Raw genomic sequence first — 25,130 nt, forward strand, 5'->3', positions numbered from 1 at the left:
GCTGCCATATGCCCTAGCAGTCTCTGAAAACATGGTTCAGCGGTCTCAAATCCAGAATAGGGCAAAGACTCCCATCCTTGTTGGGGACTAGGAAGTAGTGACTGTAAAGGCCACATTCCATATTCTTCAGGGGAACAACTCTGATAGCCTGTTTTCCAAGGAGAGAACAAAACTTTGGTGTATCCCTGTCCTGCACGTCTGATATCAAAAAGAGCTCTTTTGCTGAACAATGTTTGTTTTGTGTTCTAGTGCAAACTTTATTGGTAACAAACATTTCCCCCTGTCACCTGCAACATGCGAGGGAGCAGGCAGGTAATACACAGCAAGACAAATTCTCTTGTGAAGCGGTATGTCATCCATCTCTCCAGGCGGCCACTTCCCCCTCAGAGCACCACAGTCAGGAATGCTGCTGAGGATCTGGCACGACACTGGAAGGGCGGAGTCCCAGCTTTTTTGGATACTGGAACTGGATTTTGGTATCACGGCTGGCTTTGGGTCCACCCTTGCTCCCACCCTCGCTCCTGAGGAAGGAGTAGGTGGCGTGCTTTCACGCCTATTTGAACGCTACAAGGAAGAGGATCTGGAATGTGGTGAAGGTGCAGCGGACTGATCTCTTCTGGGCCTCCAGAAATGTCTCAGAAAATAAGCCCACAGCATCCCTGAACAGGCCGAGCGAGGGTTTTGACTGTCATTTGCTCACAGAAAGGACTCGTCTTCTTGCCGGATCGCCAAAGGGGAACTTGAAGTGAATGGCGTCCTCTTAGGGGATTGTCAATGGCGAGAAGAGTTAACAGCAGTGAGAAGTCATCTTGCTTGCTTCGTGAAGGAGAAAGATTCTGCGATAATGACGCTCAGCCCGACCTATAAGTGGGTGGCTCCGCCCCTAGCTCGGGCGCTCAAGCGTCATAATTATAATAATAATAATACAATGCCTCTAAGTGCATTCTGCCATTACCTATTTTCAGACACTCACAAAAATCTTTCCTTTATAGGTTTGCTTGTTCTTTCAATTGATTCATGTTCACAGTCACAGTCCTGTTCACCCTGACTCATTTTACTGTATAGTTTTGGAGACAATTAAAGGCAAACCCCAAGCATCTAAAAGCATTCTAGCACTTTACATCATGTCTCATTTTCAAATTGCTCATTCTTTCAACTGATTCCTGTCACCTTGATTATTGCTGTATTAATTTTCAATTCATTTTACTGTATAGTTTTACTGTATAGTTTTAGAAAATAAAAGGCAAAATCACATCTGCATTCTAGCACTTTACATCATGTCCCATTTTCAAATGCTCATTTTTTTTTTTTTTTCCTTTATAGGTTTGGACATTATTTCAATTGATTCCTGTTCACAGTCACTCTGACTATTACTGTATTCATTTTCAAGTTATTTTACTGTATCATTTTAAAGAAAATGAATGGCAAATTCACCTCAAGAATCTAAGAGCATTCTAGTACTTTTACATCATGTCCCATTTTCAAATGCTCATAAAAATCTTTACTTTATTAGTTTGCTAATATTTTCAATTGATTTGTTTTTACAGTATAGGTTTGGAGAAAACTAAAGGCAAATTTACTCCAAAAATCAAAGTGCATTTTAGTTGCACCAAATAACGATTGCCTAACACTCATAAAAATCTTTCCTTAGTGGGTTTTCTCATTATTTCTATTGATTTCTGTTCACAGTCATTATAGCTATTATTGTATTAATAGCTATATTGCTCTTAGATGCTTGGGGTGAATTTGCCTTTATTTATTTTTTCCCCCCAAAACTATGCAGTAAAATTACTTGAAAATGAATGCAGTAATAGTCAGGGTGACTATGAACAGGAATCAATTGAAAGAATGTGCAAACCTATAAAGGAAAGATTTTTGTGAGTGTTTGAAATTAAGACAATGTAGAAGTGCTATAATGCTCTTAGATGCTTGGGGTGAAATTGCCTTTATTTACTTATTTATTTATTTTTGTTTTCAAAACTATGCATTAAAATTACTTTAAAAATAATACAGTAATAGAGTGACTATGAACAGGAATCAATTGAAAGAATGAGCTAGATTTTTGTAAGTGTTTGAAACTGAGACAATGTAAAAGTTCAGTATATATATATATATATATATAATGTATTCAGAAACATTAGAAAAAAAATGTTCAAGTACAAAAAATATATATGAATGTTCTTTTATGCAGCAAATCAGCATATTAGAATTATTTCTTTAGGATAATTTGACTGGACTAATGATGCTAAATACACACACACACACAGAAACTAATTATTAAAATCATTAAAATCAATGTTCAAATACAAAAATAAATAAATAAATAAGTAAATAAATCCTGAAATTGTACTACAATTTTTTTAATGTTCTGATGGAAAAAAATAGCAATAAATAACTATTCTGATGTTGCTTTATGGTGTTTTAAGGGTTAAATTATATTTTATGCAGTAATATTCCTGAACAGCAATCTATTGAAACTGTACAGATCCACTCGCTGGAGGCGGAGTCCAGCAACCTGGTTGAAGGTTTAATGCATGTTTGGTCTTTTCACAGTGCTTCTGCAAAATCCACTTAATTTATCAGGATTTAGTTTCAATTTTAATCTAGCTTTGTGTTTAATCTGATCCAATTTTAAGTGATCATAAATTTAGGCGGCTTCTCTAATTTAAACTGATCACAAATACAGATTATGTGTTAATTTAGATATTTGATTATTCTGGAAATCCCATACTTTTAATTGTTCTTTCATTAAGGACCTGATATCACTTAGCAATTCACTTGGCCAACAGTTCTGGACTTACTCAGAGGATGAGGGGTGGCTATAATACATTTTATGCAGACTGCACCCTGCAGCCCTTAACATAACGTGGATTTTGTTGTATAATCATGAGAACTACAGCGTGTTAAGCCAGTGACAGACAGTAATCGGAAACCCTTAAGGGTGTTCCCCATGGTCCATCCATTGGTACTTTGGTATGATCCATCCTGGAAGTAGAAATATCAGACTATACTTTAATCTACTAGAAATAATGATTTCAAAAGAGATCAGAATGAATCAAATGTAACAATTTATTTGCCAGGTAAAATGTATCATGCCAGTGAGAATCCAATTCAGAATTAAATTCAGTTCCACTAAATACATAACATCAATTGCTCAAAGATTAATCTAAGAGTAGGAGATGCATACCTGACTAAAGGGAAGACACACAGCAGCAGGTGAGTTTCTAGTGCAGAGCTCCAGAGATTCACATACGCTATGTGGGGGTTTGGCTACAGAAAAAAACGAAAGTAGAGTTTTGTCACTTTGCTTATATATCCAGACCAGAACAAACAAATCTTCCAATCAGCTGTAAAAACATAAAGACCTTTTGGTTTATCAGGAGATCTCACAACCCAGGGTCACACCTGGCTGGAAATTCTCAGCTGACCCTAAGGGGAAAACACACCCCTCAGCAGCAAAACACAATTCTACAAAAGTGTTCAGTCTTCCTCATAATATAAGTCACTGCTGTGAAATTGAAACTATTTTACCAATCGCACAGAGACGTTTAGAACCTTACCAAACATGAAGGGGAAAACAACATATTCACAAGATGTAACACATGTAGTATACAGATATTCTTAGTGACTTTCAGTGGAATCTTTTGGGGGAAAAGTGTGAGAGAGGCGGAGAAGGCAGAGGGGAGAAGGGGGTTGTAAATAAGCAAGGGGGACAATGTTGTTTGCAGTCTTTGAAGATCTCTTCTCCAGATTAGTTTCATTGTTTTGTTACATGGCATCTGCTTTTGTAAGAGTTCCTGGACTTTAATTTCACCGTTCTGACGGTGTCTTTACATCCATTTTAACTGCTCCCAGTACCCATACCGTAAGTACGCGATTAGATGCACAAGCGAAAAAAAAAACGCACCTGCCGTGACCATGTATTTTCAAAACGCGGCTGGCTTGACCGTGTTTTTTCAAGACACGGCTGACTTGACCGCAGTAGTATCACGTGATAAGCGTAATCATGTAAAAAGTCCACACATTTACCATTTTTACCATAGTAACTATTGCTCGACCATGTCATGCATAGCAATGCACTGTAACTACAACATATATATATATATATATATATATATATACATTATATAAAGGGGATGTTAACATAAGTACATAATGAAAGTGTACTAAGTGTACTGAAATAAAGTGTAATTTACTGCACTTTTCTTTTTCATCTGAGTGCAGTAAAAGTTAAGTCAGACAAAAAAAAAAAAAAAAAAAAAAAAAAAATCAAATTCTTCCAGTGAGTTGAAGGGTAAAATGTTGTTTATTCAATTACTCTTGAGACTCATCTATGCATGCTAATAGGCAACTAATTAATAGTGAGAACTGGTCCTTAAAATAAAGTTTTTTGGTCAGAACAGAACAGAACACTGCTGACTGAAAGCAAAAAGCTAATTTTGAGTTTTAACATATGAAGTGTGTTGTTTGCTCATTTCACAGAGAAACCAAAACCTGTAGTTCGTGTTCATCCTGATAAAAATGTGTTTAGTGGAGAGAAAGTCACTCTCACATGTGACATACAGCAGACAGGAGACTGGCGGTACAGCTGGTATAAAGACAGAAATCAAAACTACATCATAGGACAAACACAAAACTATGTAATCCCATCTGTGGATTCACGTTATGGTGGTGTGTACAGCTGTACAGGATCTCAGTCAAAAGCTCCACGGCACTCAGACCGCAGTGAAGGAGTTACACTGACAGTATCAGGTGAGTGTGTTCATGTGCTCTTCAGACAGAATCCTTTTTTGTTTTTTTTTTTTGTTTTGTTTTTTGTATACAGATGTTTTTATTGAGAATTAACAGAAGTTTAGATGATGAGGGTTTTACTGAAAATTACTGTTTCATTTAAAATCACCATAATAGATAGTGTTTGGTCTTTGACTTAGTCTTAGTTTGTCTTTTGTAAAAGAGTCTGCTTAAAAACATTATTTGGTGCATGGGAAGCTAAAATCAAAAACGATGAGGTGATTTTTGGCTATTGATTATGATTATATCATTAATTCACAAATCTCACTCATTCTATTCAATGATCGAAAGTGTTATTAATACAGTTTTACAACACAAACCCTGTGATACTAAAGCAAGAGATCCAGCAGTGATCTGAAGGACTTTTTAAACACATTGTGCACAAAAACATTTGAACCACTGAAAGATTCAGACACACACAGACATCAAGAATCGGTGTATAAATCTCAATAATGATGACAATCAACAGTCTCAGATAAGCAGATGAACATAAAACAATCTAAAGTCACAAGACAACAGAAACAACAAACAACAGCCAAATAAAAGCAAAAATTCCAAGTATAGGTCACCATGCTTGGCCACATGTCACGTCCTTTCCTTTCCTGTATAAATTAATCATGTCACAATAAATATAAAAATAAAACTTCATGCTGTGGTACATGCTGGAAGTCGTGGATGAGTTTGTATTATGGTGGTTCCCATCATGCATTGCAGCATGAATCATTATGTTGATTGTCATCATTGTTGAGGTTCATTCACTGATTGATGTTGTCTGTGTGTCTGAATAATACAGACCTGTGTTTTCAAACTCATTCAAATGATCTGATTGTCACGACTGCTGGATCCCATGCTGTGACATCACTGAGCTACTATAATCAGTAATGTAAGATTAATGACACATTATGCATATATACTTAAACTCTAGAAGCAGTCATCATCAGCTGATCTAATTTATTTTGGCTTTTTTAAACCATAATAAATGTGGCTTATAAACATACAATTACAGCAGCCAGAGAAAAAAAAAGTGCCCATCTAAATCAAATACTAACCACTATTACGGTAACTTCAAATAAAACATTTTGTAACAACATCTAAATGTCTGTTAATTTAAAATCTCCCGCTGATTCTCACGTGACCTTGAGACCCCGGCCCGGTTATGTGCACAAGGTTCCCACCACTCCTTTTCAAGATCAGGTGGTGAACCTGCAATCGCTGCCCCCGGAGGAGGCAGACCCGGCCTTAGTGTTGCTGTATCTCATTCGTGCATTGCGTGTTTACGTGGACCTCACCCGGAGCTTCAGATGCTCCTAGCAGCTCTTTGTCTGTTTGGTGGTCAGCAGAAGGAGAATGCTGTCTCCAAACAGAGGTTGGCCCATTGAGTGGTAGATGCCATCACCTTGGCGTACCAGTGCTAAGGTGAGCCGTGCCCCCTAGGAGTTAGAGCTCAGTTGACACAGAAAGTTGACCAGAGAAAGTTGTTAAGTTAGTTTATATAGTTGTTAACATACATAAGTTTACAGAAATTAAAAAAAAAAAAAAATCTAAGCTTATATGTAGTCATGTTTAAAATAAATGCTTTATTGAAAACTCTGACTGAAAACAGTTCCACCTAATGGCCAGAACAGGAAATGTTCAATAATGTTTTAAAAACGTTCTCATTTCAAAATTCAGTTAATTTGACAAAAGAAATGAACCAATTAAAATAAAAACATTTTCTATAACTTTAATCATAATGTATCAGTTGTATTAATAATTATATTAATATCAACTGCATTAAGTCAGATATTCAGTTTTTAAGAGTCTGTTTTCTTCTGTTCACAGATTTACCCACATCTACACTGACTGTGACACCAGACAGTCCTGTATTCACTGGAGAGACAGTCAATCTGAAGTGTGTGATAAAGCCTGATCACAGTGACTGGAGATATGAGTGGTATAAAGGCAACCAATACAATCCAATGTTACAGACGTCTGATCATTACACTGTAAATGGGGACACTATTAGTGTTGTAAAAACTATTGCATCTGATCAGGATCATTACTGGTGTAGAGGACAGAGAGATGAAAGACCAAAATCATCACATTTCAGCATTAATGTTTATCTCTATGTGAAGGGTGAGTTGAATCTCATTCTCCTCCTAAACTCACTCTACTACATGAAAATGAGATTCAAATGTGACACTAAATCTAGAAACTTCTTAAGTTCTCTGTGTAACATAAAATAACATTAAGTTTTGGGGAACAGAAAATATATCACACTCACTGTAAGTCTGATGATTGTTTCAGATGATCTGATGTTGAATCACATTAAACCTCTAGTAAATCAGACGGAGGAGAGACCATCACTGTCCTCTCCAAATCTCTCCTCTTTAACATCAGTGTTACACAAAGGGTGTGAGAGTGTCATAAAGTAGGAACTCACTCATTGATCCTCGAGGATCATCACAGATCAGTGTGGATTGTAACAAGTTGTTGATTCAGCTGAATTAATGTGACTGCAGGATAAATGAGTGTGTGGTGTTCTGTAATGTGGCTGTCTCAGTAAAACATGATGGATCCAAGTGCAGTTTAAAAGTTATGTAAACAAAACAACAAAAGTAAATTAAGCAATGAACTGTTTGAGTCACTTTATGTATTTGTTTTTCTTTACAGATTTACCCACATCTACACTGACTGTGACACCAGACAGTCCTGTATTCACTGGAGAGACAGTCAAACTGAAGTGTGTGATTGAGTCTTACCGTGACTGGATATGGAGAAATAGCCTGACATATGAACGGAGATATGACTGGACACCTGAGTGGAGATATGAGTGGTATAAAGGCACAGACAGTGTAATGTTACAGACGTCTGATCATTACATTGTAAACAAAAACACTCTCACTATCAGAGGAGCTACTGAGTCTGATCAGGGTCAGTACTGGTGTAGAGGACAGAGAGATGAAAGACCACAATCATCACAATCAAGCTCTAAAGTTTCTCTCACTGTAACGGGTGAGTTGAATTTCGTTCCTCATAAACTCTATAAACTCTATACTGTTACACATCCAGTCGACATCTGGTGGTGAACTGGTTTTGTTGAGAATGTGAAAAAAATGTCTTACTGCTTACCAAATTCAGCTCAGTACATTGCATTTCGCTTATTTCTTAATGGAAAGTGAGTAGATCAAAATATGCAACAATAAACTATTCAAATTGTCACATGACATCAGTGTGTGTATTTGAATGCATGAATTATAGCATTGATTTTAATTAATTATGGAGAGACAGAGGGATGAAAGTTGCATGTGTGAATTGCATCTGTGCGTCTCATTCTGCAAACAGTGAAGCTGTGAGTTTTGTTACTTCAAAACATGTTTTACCCCCTAGTCTCTGAGAAATATCATGATTCAGTATCGAAGCTATTATATTCAGTGATGGGGGTAACACATTACAAGTAATGCAAGTTACGCAATCAGATTACTTTTTTCAAGTAACTAGTAAAGAAACGCATTATATTTTTAATTTACAAGAACATTTTACTTTTATTTAATTTTTCAAATAAGTAACACCAGTCACTTTTTTTCCTTTATGTATTTAATCCCATGTTATTATCCAGTGTCTTTGCTGCTGACCTTCAATGATCCAGCTTAACCATATTAATAAGCAAAAAAAAAAAAAAAATACTCAAGATAAACTACATTTTTCTTTTTTTTTTTTTTCTTTTTTTTTTTTTTTTTCCTGAAGAGTGTTGAAATTTCTTCTTGTGTTCTACTGTACAAATGTGAATTTACTTTTCCTTCAGCCTAACACTTTTGGTGTGAAAGTGCTTTTACATTTGCCAAAAATTGAACTTATATTAAAAACTGTAACGGTGGGAGGGAGACGAGAGGCGAGCGGATCCATTTGCAAGCTTTTATTCAGTGGGCGAGACAAAGACATAGTCGAACAGGCAGGGTCAGAACAACAGCAAACAGATATGTTGGGGCGAGGCACAAGAGTAGTCTGTGAAGCAGGCGTGGGTCGATCAGCAGCGAACAAATTCCATAACGCGAGGCAGAGGGGTATTCCGTACAAACGAGCGAGTAGTCCGAAGGCAGGCGGCGAGACAAACGTACGAAATGGCCAGGCGAGAAAGCTAAACACAGGGAACACGGGAACTCTGGGAACTAGGGAACAAACACGAATCAACAATGAAAACACCACAATAACCACAATACTCCGTAAGATCAGCGGGAAAGTCCGGGGTTTATATAGAGTGCCTGATTGGCCACAGGTGCTGACGCAATCAGCGCGATGAGTGATGGGAGAAGTAGTATGGGGTGCAGTGCAACAGTCTGTATAGTGTGAAAGAGTGAGAGCGACATCTGGTGGTGAGCGGACCGAAGGTCACCGACCAGATTCATGACAAAAACAAACAAGCAAGCCCTGCCCAGATTTAAAAAGTAAAGCAAAAGTAATGTAACACATTACTTCCCATAAAAAGTAAATAAGTAACTTAATTACTTACTTTTCTTAGAGAGTAACACAATATTGTAATACATTACTTTTAAACGTAACTTTTCCCAACACTGGTTATATTAATAAAACTTGTGTTGCAGCATTTACAAGTGTCTGTGCTTGTGAATGTTTCCATGTGTGACGCAATTAAACTCTAGAAGCAGTCATCATCAGCTGATCTCATTTCTTTTGGCTTTTTTTAAACCATAATAAATGTGGCTTATAAACACAATTACAGCAGCCAGAGGAAAAAAAAGAAGTTAAGGGTTAAAAGCCCAACTGAAGCAAACATAGCCACTATTATGGTAACTTAAAATAAAACATTTTAAATCTCTGTTAATTCTTAATAAGAACTTTCATATGACAGAAATAAAGCCAAATGGGAATGTGTTTCCCAAAATTATCTATGGTCACAGGTTCTGTCTTTACCAATAGAGTTTAATGGAACTTGAATCCATTAGCTAATGATTCTTTTGTGAAACATGCTTGGGGTTTGTACCATGATGGTGGCTGAACAAACTCATGATTATAGGATTAGTTTTGTGTTGATCAAACCAAACCAATCCAATCTGACTGTGTTGGCACTTGCACTGATATGGCATGCTTTCTTTAAGTTGTCCTCTTTCATGGACAGCTCTTTTCATCTTGCTGTGTAATCATCATTTAATCTTTGGCAGTGAATCAGCCTCAAACTCTCAAAAACTTTGGCAGAAAACATCCTAAATTTGATCTTACAATCGTCTCTCAAATATGCGTATGTGTGATTCATAGAATGAATGTACACACAGAAAAAGCATGCACGCCTCTCTTTCAGATGTGAAATCTATGAATCGCAAATGATCTTGAACTTGCATGCAACTGAATGGTTTCAGCTCTCTGCCTAGCAAACAACTCCTAATTAATCTCATTAACATATAAAAGATCACGTCATCATCCAAATCCTTTCATTTAGAATAGCGAGCTGCAAGAACTGCATTCATTTCCAAAAACCTGCAGTACTCCAACAAGAAAAAGTATTTATGTCTGCTCGGACCCTGACATGACACTAAGCACTTTTTTCACGTCAAAGGCAATTTTTATAAATATGAGCAGTGGCGTGGACTTAAGTGTATACTCAACTTTATAAACAAGGCCCTAGATGGGGCACTGAATCTACGAGCTCCATAAATTTACTGTGTATCATAAAACATTATTAAGTTAAAGAGATAAAAAAAATAACACACACAGTGTCTGATGATTGTTTCAGATGATCTGATGTTGAATCACATTAAACCTGTAGTAAATTAGACAGGACAGGAGAGAACATCGCTATCTTCTCCACATCTTTCCTCTTTCACATGTGCTACACAAAGGGTGTGAGAGTGTCATAGAACTCACTCATTGATCCTCAAGGATCATCACAGAACAGTGTGGATTGTAACAGGTTGTTGATTCAGCTGAATTAATGTGACTGCAGGATAAATGAGTGTGTGGTTTTCTGTAATGTGGCTGTCTCAGTAAAACAGAAAGTTTGATCCAAGTGCAGTTTAAAACTTATTTAAACAAGACAACAAAAGTAAATTAATCAGTGAACAAGATAAACCAAATACAGGAACTGAAATAAACGCACACGATACATCCATGTAGAACCAGACAATAAACAAAAGAAACACTGGAGATTATAAAGATAAGAAGGGACAGGTGTAGGCAATGAGTAGCCATGGTAACAGATGACTGTAACTATGGAAAAAAACAAGGAAAGCAATGCAAAAAGGGAAACCAAAACTAAACACAGGAAGTGAACACAGAAACAATGGGGACAGAAAAACACTTCAACATAAAAGTCCTTAAACACAAAACAGGGAAACACAAGATTTAATTTAGCATCAAAAATGGTGCACAAAATATAATGAACACAATGAACTTATGTTTGAGCTTCCATGTTTATTAATGTATTATTAATAAATTAAATAAAATATATGATTTAATAAAATACAATATTTAAAACATCTGATATGTCAGTAGTCACACAAATTGAAAGCATTTGTTTCTAATATTAAACTGTAAAATACTGCAGAATCATGAACGTTTCTTTTCTGGTGTCATTGTTTTCCTCTGCATGAGGGAGAAGAACCAAACCAAAGACTATTCAAGTCCATTCCTAATGTAACTCCAGATTTAGCATTTTAATTAACATTATTTTTGTTAACTCTTTATCATATGCCTAAGATGTAATCATTTGAAATAAAACTTGACATTTTAACTTTATTTTTGTTTTGTTTAAAGTATCATGAGAGCTTCGTATAGTGAGATCAGCATTGCGTATCAAACCAAATCATGACATGAGTGAATCATTACACAATATTATTAACTAATATTTACTGTAGTCACTGTGGTTACAGGTGTTATTCATGACTAAAATGACTTGAGTGAGATGTTTCATTACAGATGTATTTTGTACTGAAGTCAGAGAGAATGAGGTGACTTACAGATAATGATGTTAAATGAGTTCATGAAGTCTTCAGATAATCTGTTGAAGTTGATGTGACGTAACGTGATGGAGCCAGAGCCTCCTCAAAAACACTCAGATCAGAAAACTAATGACAGGACAAAAGCAAAACACAACTAATTCACAACAAAGTTATTCAAGTTATTAAAGATATTGTATAAAATAATGTATAAACAGCATAGTTTTGTAACACATTTATAAAACATTATTACAATATAACTGCAAGTGCCATTTGAGTCACTTTATGTTTTTGTTTTTCTTTACAGATTTACCCACATCTACACTGACTGTGACACCAGACAGTCCTGTATTCACTGGAGAGACAGTCAATCTGAAGTGTGTGATTGAGTCTCACAGTAACTGGAGATATGAGTGGTATAAAGGCACCGACAGTGTAATGTTACAGATGTCTGATCGTTACACTGTAAACAAAAACACTCTCACTATCAGAGGAGCTACTGAGTCTGATAAGGATCAGTACTGGTGTAGAGGACAGAGAGATAAAATACCAAAATCATCACAATCAAGATCTAAAGTTTCTCTCACTGTAATGGGTGAGGAATGGGGGGAATGTCTTACTGCTTTCCAAATTCAGCACAGTATATTGTATTTTGCTTTTTTTTTTTTTTTTATTGCAAAATGTATTGTACAGGGTGGGCCATTTATATGGATACACCTTAATAAAATGGGAATGGTTGGTGATATTAACGTCCTGTTTGTGGCAAATTATAAGTGGTCAGAAACTTGTAAATAACTCATGAAAGAATGAAGTTACGTTAAAACCAAGCACACCATTTTTTTTCTTGTGAAATTCCCAATAAGTTTGATGTGTGATGTATCCATATAAATGGCCCACCCTGTACATTTCTTAATGGAAAGTGAGTAGATCAAATTATGCAACAATAAACTATTCAAATTGTCACATGTAATCAGCACACAGCAAGATTAATTCAGCACAGTTTTTACACTCTTAAATTATGTACATGTTTTACAGTCTGCGGTTGATGGAAAAAAAAAAAACATAGATGTAGACTGGATATAAATATGAAAGTTCCATTTAGTTTTCACCAATATTTACAGATATGTTTGGTGCAATTAATAGAAACTAAAAGCAAACCAGATCTTTAATTTAATGTAGTGTTTTTCTCATAAGGAGGTTTTGAGTTTATAACAGTTATAACAGTTCCAGTCAATATCTGCTTATATGTGTATTAATACAGAGAGACCAAAACCTGTAGTGAAGGTGACGCCAGATCAGCGTGTGTTCAGAGGAGAGACAGTCACTCTCACATGTGACATACAGGGAGGAGGAAACATTCAGTGGACATACAGCTGGTTTAAAGATGGTTCAGTCATCAGACACGTCACTGAGAGAGTCTACACCATCACATCTGTGTCTGATAGTGGTGAATACAGCTGTAGAGGACAGAGATCAGACTCACAGAGATCAGACATCAGTGCTGCTGTTACACTGACTGTATCAGGTGAGTGTTCATATTCACATCCGTTTAATACTCATTTAAATCTCAACACTTTTCTTATACTCTTCTGTATCAGCTACATCTCACATCTGCACTATTAAAAGTAAAAGTGATTCACGATCCCATAGAAGAACCTTTTTTGTCTAAATGGTTCCATAAAGAACCTTTAACATCTGAAGAACCTTTCTCTTTCACAAAAGGTTCTTTGTGGTGAAAGAAGGTTCTTCAGATTACAAAAAGGTAAAAAGGGCCTTAAAAAAAGAAAGAGATGGTTCTTTAAATAACCTTTGGCTGAATGGTTCTTTGTGGAACCAAAAATGGTTCTTCTATGGCATCGCTATTTTTTAAGCACTTTTTTTTAAGTGTGTGAATAAAAATGAAAGAATTCACTTTTTAAGACCTGTTCACACCAAGGAAATAACAATATGAAAAAATATTAGTGTCCACACCAATGAATAATTATATTTGGTTTAATATGAGCTTGCACTGTAGTTTAGTCCTCTGCCACTTTAAATGCTTTGTTCTTTAAAGCAGGGTACAGTTGTTGGTGATGTTTTTTTACTCCAGAATGCTTCGTTTTCTGGGTTGGGTCACCTTCCCCTGGGCTGCCCCACCACGGGTACATCAGTGACAGCTCCGCTGATCCCATTAGCTCTGCGGCTGGGGGCCTGGTTAGCGCTCCCCAGCCCGTCTCGTTGGATGATCCGGACTGTCTGACTCAGCTACGTGATCCAATTCACGAGGCGCCTGCCCAGGTTCAGAGGCATCCTCTTCACCTCTGTCCACTCTGACACAGATGCCTCTGTCCTGCGTGCAGAGACTGTGGTTTTCCTGGCAAAGAACACAGTCGAGCCGGTCCCTTCAGCCGAGATGAAGGTCAACTGGGAAAAGTGCAAGCTCTCCCTTGTGCAAAGTATCTCTTTTCTTGGTATGGAGTTGGATTCGGTCAACATGGATTCGGCACACCTTACGGAAGAGCGTGTGCAGTCGGTCCTGAGCTGTCTGAACCTCTTCAGACACAGGACAGCTGTCCCTCTCAAACTTTTGTAGAGGCTCCTGGGGCGTATGGCAGCCGCAGCCACAGTTATGCCGCTCGGGCTGCTCCAAATGAGACCGCTTCAGCACTGGCTATACGGCCGGATCCCGAGATGGGCATGGCACCATGGCACCTTCCGGGTCGGTGTTATCCTGGAATGTCACTTCTATCAAGAGGGTGTGGGACCTGCACGCTTTCTCGGTCAGCAAAATGTGCCTAGAGTTTGGTCCGGCTGATTCTCACGTGACCCTGAGACCCTGGCCTGGTTATGTGCCCAAGGTTCCCTCCCCCCCCTCCAGGGATCAGGTGGTGAACCTGCAAGATCTGCCCCTGGAGGAGGCAGACCCAGCCTTGGGGTTGCTGTGTTCCGTTCGTGCATTGCGCACTTACGTGGACCGCACCCGGAGCTTCAGACACTCCGAGCAGCTCTTTGTCTGCTTTGGAGGTCAGCAGAAGGGGAATGCTGTCTCCAAACAGAGGTTGGCTCATTGGGTGGTTGATGCCATCACTCTGGCATACCAGTGCCAGGGCGAGCGTGCTCCCTAGGAGTTCAAGCCCACCCCCCATGCGTTGGCGCACGGCGCCTCTCTGGCAGACATCTGCAGAGCTGCGGGCTGGGCGACACCGAACACCTTCGCGTAGAGCCTGTTTCCTCCTGTGTGTTAAGGTAACATCCGGTAATTTGCAGGAGGACGGCTCAGTGTCGGCTTGCTGCGCCATTCCTTTTGGATCCGTGCACTTTCTTCCCAGTTGTCTCCGCCCCCCCCAACGGTTGCTTCAGATACCTGGCATCCCTGGTGGGCCCGTTATCTGGCTTACAGGGCGTTGGGAAGGTTACGCGTTGAGCTCCATTTGCCCTGATACGCCTGCCTGTCAGCATTTGTTCCTCAATCACGTAACGCAGTTCAGGATTGTGGCGTTTTCCAGAGGAGACCCCAAATACTTCAGTTATGACATACCGTCATAGAGTACAACTGAAGGGGAACGTCTCGGTTACATCTGCAACCCTTGTTCCCTGAAGGAAGGAACGGAGACGTTAGGTCCTCTTGCCACAATCCTGGACTGCGCAGGGGCGCTCGGTTTCGGCTCAGCTCCTCAGCATAAATCTAAATGAGTGGATGCACGCCGCCATCTTATATACCCGTATGTACGGGGGAGTGGCTTGGCATGCAAAATCCACTTGCCAATTTTCATTGGCCTTTTCCAGCTAACTCAGAGGTAATTGGCCTCCCAAGGGAGACCCAAATACGTCAGTTATGACGTAACATCTCCGTTCCCTCCTTCAGGGAACGAGGGTTACAGATGTAACCAAGACCTTACTTTTTTTTCACCATTTACTGATTGAAAGCTCTCCTGTCCCTGTGTTGAGATAAATCGGGAGTAAGATGTTACTTTAGTTCTAGAATAAATGTGAACATGCATTAATTCATCTCACTTACCAAAAAAAAAAAAAAAAAAAACTCAGACACAAATCTGCAATAATTAAATATATTAAATAATACAAATATCCTTTATGTATTTAATCACATTTTATTATCCAGTGTCTTTGCTGCTGACCTTCAATGATCCAATTTAACCATATTAATAAGCAAAATTACTCAAGATAAACTACTTTTTTTTCTCTTTTTTTTTTTTATTGCTGAAGAGTGTTAAAATTTCTTCTTCTGCATTCTACTGTACAAATGTGAATTTACTTTTCCTACAGCCTAAGGCTTTTGGTGTGAAAGTGCTTTTACATTTGCCAAAAATATAACTTGTATTAAAAACAAACAAGCAAGCCCTGCCCAGATTTAAAAAGTAAAGCAAAAGTAACATAACACATTACTTCCCATAAAAAGTTTTTTAGGGAGTAACACAATATTGTAATGCATTACTTTTAAAAGTAACTTTTCCCAACACTGGTTATATCAATAAAACTTGTGTGGCAGCATTTACAAGTGGCTGTGCTCATGAATGTTGTCATGTGTGAGCGCAATCTCCGATCTGTGTGTCTCTGCAAGTGGTGTGTGTGTGTGTGTGTGCAGTGAAACAATATAGTAACAATATAAAGTTATAGCAAAGAAACAATTTTATACTGTTTCTTATCTGGAGAAAAAAAGGTGTTGAATTAAATTTGTACATAGTGTTCCCTTTTAATTTAAAAAATGGACTGAAATGTGTTCTTAAAGCTCTTCAAATGTCTTGACTGGTGTCATGATCATGGATTGCTAGCTCTTCCTCATCCATTTCCCTGTCCACTTCACCTTCCAAATTTTCTAGGTCTGACTCCAGCATTTTACTGCTGCTCAGAAAGCTGCAGGGTTCTGAGTTCTTATGAAGTTGTGGCGTGAACAAGAAATGGTCTGATATCACTTTAAGTGCTGAAGAGAACCAATAAAAGAACTGGGTTTTCTTTTGAGTTCATTATACTGTGAACACCAAAAGGACTGAGGTCAATTTCAGCTGGTTCCCTTTCTGGTTCACTTCAAGTGAACTGGGTTTGGTTCCTTTAAAACAAACCATATGTGAAAACACCCTAAACTCACAGCTTCATTCAAGCTACAAATATTCAATATCGTATATACCATTTTATCAGTAATGTTGATGCTTGTTTTATTAAGAATACAGCCATAATCGCACATATAGTTCAGTTATTAAATGAAAGTGAAAACCCAGTTGAAAAAACAGGTGCACTTCCATAATGTCTTTAAGGTGCTCTATTTTCACATACTAATTTTGTATTTAATATTCAAAAAAAAAAACAAAAAAAAAAAGAATAAATAAAATAAAATAAAAAATTCTTTAGTTTAGTCATTGGGGGTAAAAAGATCTTTGTCTCACTTTACTTTTGTCTTTCTTTACAGATTTACCCACATCTACACTGACTGTGACACCAGACAGTCCTGTATTCACTGGAGAGACAGTCAATATGAAGTGTGTGATTGAGTCTGATGTCAGAAACTGGAAATATGAGTGGTATAAAGGCAACGGATACAACAGTGTAATGTTACAGACGTCTGAGCATTACACTGTAAATGCAGACACTCTCACTATCAGAGGAGCAATTACATCTGATCATGGTCAGTACAGGTGTAGAGGACAGAGAGATAAAAGTTCAGTCTCATTACAAGAAAGCTCTGTTTCTCTCTCTGTAATGGGTGAGTTGAACATGATTGTCCTCATAAACATATTCACTTTTTTAATGAGGTTTCAGATGATCTAAAGTTGAATTGCATTAAAGGTAGTGCTTGATCAGACAGATGAGAAACCATCACTCTCCTCTCCACATTGCTCCTCTTTAACATCAGTGTTACATAAAAAACAGGAACTCAGATGTTCAGATCATTTTTTCTGAATAGTTTACTGAAAGAGCTCCATCTTCTTTCTTTACAGATTCACCCACATCTACACTGACTGTGACACCAGACAGTCCTGTATTCACTGGAGAGACAGTCAATATGACATGTGTGATTGAGTCTTACAGTGACTGGAGATATGAGTGGTATAAAGGCAACAGATACAACAGTGTAATATTACAGACGTCTGAGCGTTTCACTGTAAATGGAGACACTCTTATTATCAAAGGCGTAATTACATATGATCAGGATCAGTACTGGTGCACAGGACAGAGAGATAAAAGACCAAACAAATCACAATCAAGTACTGTTTCTTTCATTGTGACAGGTGAGTTGAAAATCATTGTCCTCATAAACCAGGGATGAGCAACTTCAGTCCTGGAGGTCACTGTCCTGCAGAGTTTCGCTCCAACTCTTCTAGTGATCTTGAAGACATTGATTAGCTTGTTCAAGTGGGTTTGATTAGTGTTGGAGCTAAACTGTGCAGGACACTGGCCCTCCAAGACTGTTGCCCAGCCCTGTCATAAACTTACTCTACTATGTTCATATATCTAATTTTGTTGAAAATATGTATTATACTATAAGGAAAGGTGATCATGATACAGTGATGCTGTTTTGATGAATATCTACTCATGTGTATTAATACAGAGAGACCAAAACCTGTAGTCAAGGTGACGCCAGATCAGCGTGTGTTCAGAGGAGAGACAGTCACTCTCACATGTGACATACAGGGAGGAGGAAACATTCAGTGGACATACAGCTGGTTTAAAGATGGTTCAGTCATCAGACACGTCACTGAGAGAGTCTACACCATCACATCTGTGTCTGATAGTGGTGAATACAGCTGTAGAGGAGAGAGATCAGACTCACAGAGATCAGACATCAGTGCTGCTGTTACACTGACTGTATCAGGTGAGTGTTCATATTCACATCTGTTTAATACTCATTTAAAAGGTGTGGCTCATCGCTCTTCTATCAGCCACATTTGTTCTTATAAGAGGACTGAAGCAATTCGCTTTTTGTCAATGTTCTGTTTAGGTGCAGAACTGTATAAGAAACTCAGAAGAAAATTCACTATTACAGTATTTCATGTATATTTTGCACAAACAACTTGCAGCTGAATGTAACCAATCAAACAATATATGCTCTGATATAGTTCAGTGTCATGTGCATTAAAACCTGCCTCTTCATACACAAATTAGGCTTAATGCAGAATCTGCAGGATGTATAAAAGTCAGAATTATTTGTTCTGATGCAGACAAATACTTAATGATTTGTCTCACACAGGTAAATCTGTTCTTGTTCTCCTGCAGGTCTGAAGCCAAAGCCTGAACTCACATCAGATCCTGCAGGAGCTGCACTGACAGGAAACACAGTGACTTTGACCTGTCGCATGGATCCGTCCACTGGATGGGACTTTTACTGGTACAAACACACACTGAACCCTGAGACAAAGAAGACAGAAACAAACTCCTACAGAGTGAAGATTGATTCAGTGTCTGATGGAGGCCAGTACTGGTGTAGAGCTGGAAGAGGGAAACCAGTCTACTACACACAATACAGTGATGCACTGTGGGTAAATGTTACAGGTGAGAGAGAACATAGTATGTGACACAACATACAGATCACAGACAATATCTACAGAACTTCTAAAACTTTGAATAAAAAACAAATGCAGTAATCTGTGTTTGTACAGTGAGTCCTAAAGCTGTGGTGACGGTACGACCTGATGAACGAGTGTTCAGAGGAGAAACAGTCACTCTCAGATGTGATATAAAGTGGGGAGGAGACACTGAGTGGACGTACAGATGGGAAATAGAGGGAACAAATGACCACCATAAAAACTCTGTCAGCCAAATCTCAACACAAGAGTTGAACATCAGCAGTGTTGATCACTTTCACAGCGGTAAATACACCTGTACAGGACAGAAAAACACACAAAGCTCTCAGCGCAGTGATGCTGTTACACTGAATGTATCAGGTGAGTTTGTGTGTTTGTTCATTATTATCAGTGTGATCAGCTTCTCTCTCAGTTTCTCTCCCAGCAAGCAATTTTTGGTCTAAAAAACGTCTATTAGCCGTTGAAACACAGCCCAGACGTCTAGGCTAAAATAAGGTTGTCATTGGGCTGTCAGTGAAAATTTAATAGACGTCTAAACACAGCCCTAGAATAGACTAGACATCATTTAGACCACTAATAAACGAATACATCTAAATGTCTAATAGACATTGAATCTGCATCTAGGCTAAAACAAGACTGAATTTGGGCTGTCAGTGAAAATCTAATAGACGTCTAACCATAGTCCAATAATAGACTAGTCATCAAATAGACAGCTAATGAACCCCTACATATATACATCTAAAACACAACAAAATGGCCATCCATCCAAACAAACTACATATACAGCTTTTATTAAGAAAAATAACATTAACAACTTAAGACAATACAAAATTATAAAAATGCAAAAGAATTAATGACAAAATAAAATATAAATGCATTACACTCCCTTTTATTATGACAAAAATTTAACAACTTAAGATAATAATAATAATAATAATTATAATAATTATATATATATATATATATATATATATATATATATATATATATATATATATATTAAATACCTTATGATATTTAAAAGAAATAAATAGTACAAATCAAGAGCATGTTATCACACTTAACATTAAAACATTGTGGATAAATGACAACGTAAAAAAAAATAGATTAAAAAAAGATTAATCAATTTGTTGGTTTACTTATTTTAACAAATAAAACAACCAACAGTGAACTCGAAGGAAATTGTTTTTTTTTTCTTGTATAAAATGTTTTCCAACTGCATTCCTCAAGTAAAACTCAAGTACAAGTTGGTCATCACTGCCTCTGCAAAATAAGAAAAAAAAAATTTTTTGAGAGAGAACTGAGAGAGAAAGCTCTGAATATGAGGGAATTTTTTAAACCCTAAAATATAATACAGATTGAGGTGGTTAACAATTGCGGACAAAGTTCACTGACATTTTAAAATCACCAGTAAAGGAATTATTTTTTACATTTCTGATTTGCGCTGTAAATGATTAAGTATTGACATCACAATGTTTGATTAATGTGGCACACTTTGAAGACTTTACCTTTCCAGCTTCCTCCTGGCACTGTCTTTGAGGTTTCGTCATTCAATTCTGCACAACTTTGACACCTGAATAACACATGCCATTGTCAGGCAGGTAGTATTATATGCGTCACTGTAAAAGTGTCCAAAATTGTCTGGCACAACTAATTTCATATCAACACAGTATCACTGCTGATACAGTAACTAAAATGTAACCCAGTACACACATTAACCTTAAATGTACATGGAATAATTATTCACCCCTACCGTTTTTATTACATTATGTCTTCTGATTGTACCGGTTAGGTTTTAATGCTGCATTGCACATCTTAGCTATTTGTACTATTTTAATATCAGTGCAAACTTTTTATAATTGAACATTTTATATTGCAATTTGAAATAATTTGTATTTTTGAGCTTTAGTATCAATTTGGAAGTTTCAAACTAAATCTTATTGTACTTGTACAATAACAAAGATACTCTATTCAATTAGCTCATGCTTTCTCTGTATGTAACAAGCCATTGTTCAGTCATAAATTCAATATAACAGTTAAAATAAATGACTGAATTTGTCAAAGGTGAGAGCTCTAGTGAGGAAATGTTGTTTTGGAGAGATTTTTTTTGTTTGTTTGTTTGTTTGTTTGTTTTACACCATTGCTGCCCGGATCTCCTCTTTTTCCAACAGCTTTTTGCAGATGTAGAAACTCCTCCTCAATTTGTCCAATTCTTCTGAATGTGTGTTCACTGTATAAATTAATATAGATTAATCAAAGCTGTTTGTTCTGTTGTTTTGCTGTTTTAAAATCTTGAGTTTGTAAACACATACAAATGAACTTTCACTCTATTATCTATTAAATTTTGCAATTAATCCTCTGATCACATGCATGCTGCACCGTGGGTGCTAATGTTAGTCCATAGGCATCACTATCATCTATGATCTGCTACCTTCACTAAAATGTCACGGTTCCTACACACAAAATTCAAAACGGCGGAATTATCGCGGGATCTTGCGACAGTGATCTCTACTAACTTTCAAGTCTCGCATTGCCAGTAGTCCTGTCTCAGCAGGGCGACAACTGCCATCTAGCGGTTGGGAATTGTTATTGCATATTTATTTATAAATTGAAAGAAAGTCAAATTATGTTGTATAATGTGTATGAATGTTACACTTTTTGGTGCGTGTGGGATGCATGACATCATATTATTAAATGCAATTAAACTTTTGAAACATTTAAATTAGCATTATTTTGGCATAATTAATAATGCATTATTTAATAATGCTATAAAATAATGAAATAAAATATTAAAAATTTAAGACTATTTCGGCCATGCTCATTGCTGGTCTGGCTATAGCCAAGCTGTTAAAATTAGACACTGATTGCCTCGATTTCGCCGGTTGGGCTAAAAGCAGACTACATGTAGCCCATCCAACCCAGAGCTAAAACGTGGCTACATATCATGTCATTAACTGACACTGACATCTTAGTAGATATTATTGACACTGCAAACATGATGGTATATCAACCATCTCCTGCACTGCCTGACCAAAAACTACAATCAATCAGATTTGACTATGAGTGAGCTACAAATAGTTGGTCTGACTACGAGCTAAATCTCGGCTACAAACAGGCTACACATAGAAACATGTCAAAGAAATTAAACCAAACAGATTGTAAACGCTGTTCACTTTGCTTACGTGATGGAATATCATACATCTCACAAGTTATTTTGTCAAAACAATGACATGTATCCAAATTCAAGGTTTTTGGGCTAGAAGGGGGTCACACACAGCCGGAATATATATCGGGTCTATAGTGAACCGAGACGGTGAAATGACGGCTATTACTTGCTGGGCTGTGGCTCTATAACTCCTCATGTTTTGTTCAGCTGAAGCTCAGGCAGCAGTGCGAGTGTCTCCACAGCCGTGGCTGACTGAAGGAGACTCAGTGACTCTGATCTGTGAGGTTACAGGCTCCTCTACAGGCTGGACGTTCAGCTGGTTCAGAGATGATGATCATCTGTCAGACAGCAGCAGAGGAGCTGGAGGCTCTTACACTCTCAGTCCTGCTGCTCTACAGCACACAGGAGTTTATACGTGCAGAGCAGAGAGAGGACGACCGGCCTATTACACAAACTACAGTAACACACAGCCACTGTGGATCACTGGTGAGTCTGTGTGACACTATTTATGCTTCACTGTAAAAACTCCAACTTGCAAATTGTTCACTCAGTTTAAAAATGTAAGTCAAGTGGACACATGTTTAAGCAAAATGTTAAGTTTACACATAAAAACAAGTTAACTCAATGTTTACTATATTTTTCTCAATGAACACAAATAAGAAAGTTGAGCAAACTCAGTATTTTTATTTCTTCATTTGAGCGGTCAACTTGACATTATTGCGCATGCGCAAAGTGCCGTTGCTGAACTGTACACGGAGTTTACTGCTTCAAACATAAACAACGATGGCAAAGGGAGCGGATGTCTTCTTTTAAGGTAAGTTCTTTCTGCCCAGATTTAATAAAGGAAGTAAGCCAAATAAACTACACAGTTAGGTTTGTAAATGTTCTTTAAAGAAAGAATAAACATTGTTGAATGAAGTCTGGTGGCTAACTAGTTAGCTAGCTTTGTTTTTCCCAAGCACGATCAGCTAACGTTAGCATTTGCAAGGTATGTATACAGATATATTTTTATAGATACAGTTCAAATGTTTATGTCGATTAAACGAGTGTATAATTAACCAGATAGAGGTTAATTATGTGTTGTATTTCGTTGTGCTAGGCGATATAACCTACTAGTTTATCTGGCACACATGCCGTGATACTGGTGCATATATGTGAAAGTGCAAGACGTGTAAGATGATAAACGTGTTTATTGACACACAACCGAAGCGTGCAGAAAATATGCGATCACAGATTCATCTCTCTGTAGCAGCTTTGTTCGCTTAAATTGTCAAATACACATAAAGTTGTGTCAAAATGTGATTATTTACATAAACAATCACTTCTAGGTCTGAAATGAGAGTCAACGGAGAGATAAAATCGCCTGTGTGTCAGTAAATTTGATCCGTGCATTAACGTTAGTCTCATAAACCTGCTGATATTTGTTCCGTTAATGTTACAAAAAAATAAATAAATAAAAAGACAACACTCACTCCTCTTGACTGAACAAATTTAGCAGCTTCAATAAGAGTCAGTTTATTCCATACAGTGAAGATGCAGTATTTTTTTTATGCATGTATTTTTTTGTGACTTATGTATTTATTATTTCTGACTTATTTCTGTACTGGTAAAAACTAGTCGTTATCCAGATTTTTATTATTATTATTTTTTATGTTTTAAACATTTAATGTCAATATTTAGTAGGAAATATATATATATTTTTTTTTACTGCAGGACACAAAGCCAGAGGATGTCCACACCAAGGGATGAAGATGAGCATCTTAACTATTACTGGAAGATGATGTTGTCATCCACTCAAACCTAAAGGTGCCTAGGATGTAGTACTAGAGACACAGATTGTGTTGGAATATATACATGGCCTTACCACTGCTGTTGCTGTCCTCTTTGGCTTAATTTAGATCATCCCAAAAAATGAAAATTCTGTCATCATTTACTCATCGTCATGTCGATCCAAACCCATATAACATTTGTTCATCTTTAATACACAAATATATAGATATTTTTAATGAAACCTGAGATATTTCTGTCCATTCACTGAAAAACTATTCACCTAAAATTCTGATGCTTCAAAATGTTCATAAAGAGATTGTAAAACGAATACATAAGAATCGAATGGTTTAAACAAAGTCTTCTGAAGAGACGTGATCACATTACACAGCACGCATTTCACACTAAATGCTGCTCCATCTCTGCAAGTGCTGTGAGTTTTAGCCTTATATAACATGTATTAAAAAACAAAAACAAAAACAAAAAACAGAAATTTTATTATATTTTAGTTTTCTATACAGTGATAGCTTAAAAGCTATGTCAATTAGCACTGCATTATAAGTACACTCTAAAAAGATAGTTCTTTAAAGGTCTATTTAGAACCGAGTTTAGGTTTTTTTTTTTTTATTATTATTCCTGGCTTTTTAAAAAAAAAAAAAAAATTGTAACTGTCAAAACACCTCATTACTCATTTTCTGGACATCAACTATCCAGCTACACAGACTATCAACACAGTTTCAACAGGTGAAGTTCTTTCTTACAATGTCTATAAAATTTTAACTTTCATATTGTAACTTGTTTCCCATTAGCAATAATGTCTTTTTCTCTTTTTTTTAGGTTCTTTTTTGTGTGACCAGCTCTGTTCGGTTAAGGATACTCTCTTCTCCACTAAGGAATAGAGGTAATGAGTTTATTCATTGTTAGATTTTTCTTAAAATTATTACTTGAGTCTATGCTTAAGTGTTA

General features: G+C 37.1%; 1 protein-coding gene across 1 annotated transcript; it reads left to right on the plus strand.

Moving 5' to 3' along the window:
- The first annotated feature begins 349 nt into the window (after positions 1-349).
- On the plus strand, positions 350-22,897 carry LOC127161233 (carcinoembryonic antigen-related cell adhesion molecule 5-like). Its single transcript, XM_051103876.1, has 12 exons — positions 350-596; positions 4,483-4,752; positions 6,613-6,906; positions 7,444-7,785; positions 12,025-12,312; positions 12,979-13,242; positions 17,119-17,334; positions 17,648-17,938; positions 18,259-18,522; positions 18,924-19,199; positions 19,307-19,591; positions 22,605-22,897. Exons 1-12 carry the CDS (start codon positions 350-352, stop codon positions 22,895-22,897), a joined length of 3,330 nt encoding a protein of 1,109 aa, XP_050959833.1.
- The last annotated feature ends 2,233 nt before the right edge of the window (positions 22,898-25,130 follow it).

The sequence above is a fragment of the Labeo rohita genome, unplaced genomic scaffold, assembly GCF_022985175.1.
Source record: "Labeo rohita strain BAU-BD-2019 unplaced genomic scaffold, IGBB_LRoh.1.0 scaffold_597, whole genome shotgun sequence".
In the NCBI taxonomy this organism is placed as follows: Eukaryota; Metazoa; Chordata; class Actinopteri; order Cypriniformes; family Cyprinidae; genus Labeo; species Labeo rohita.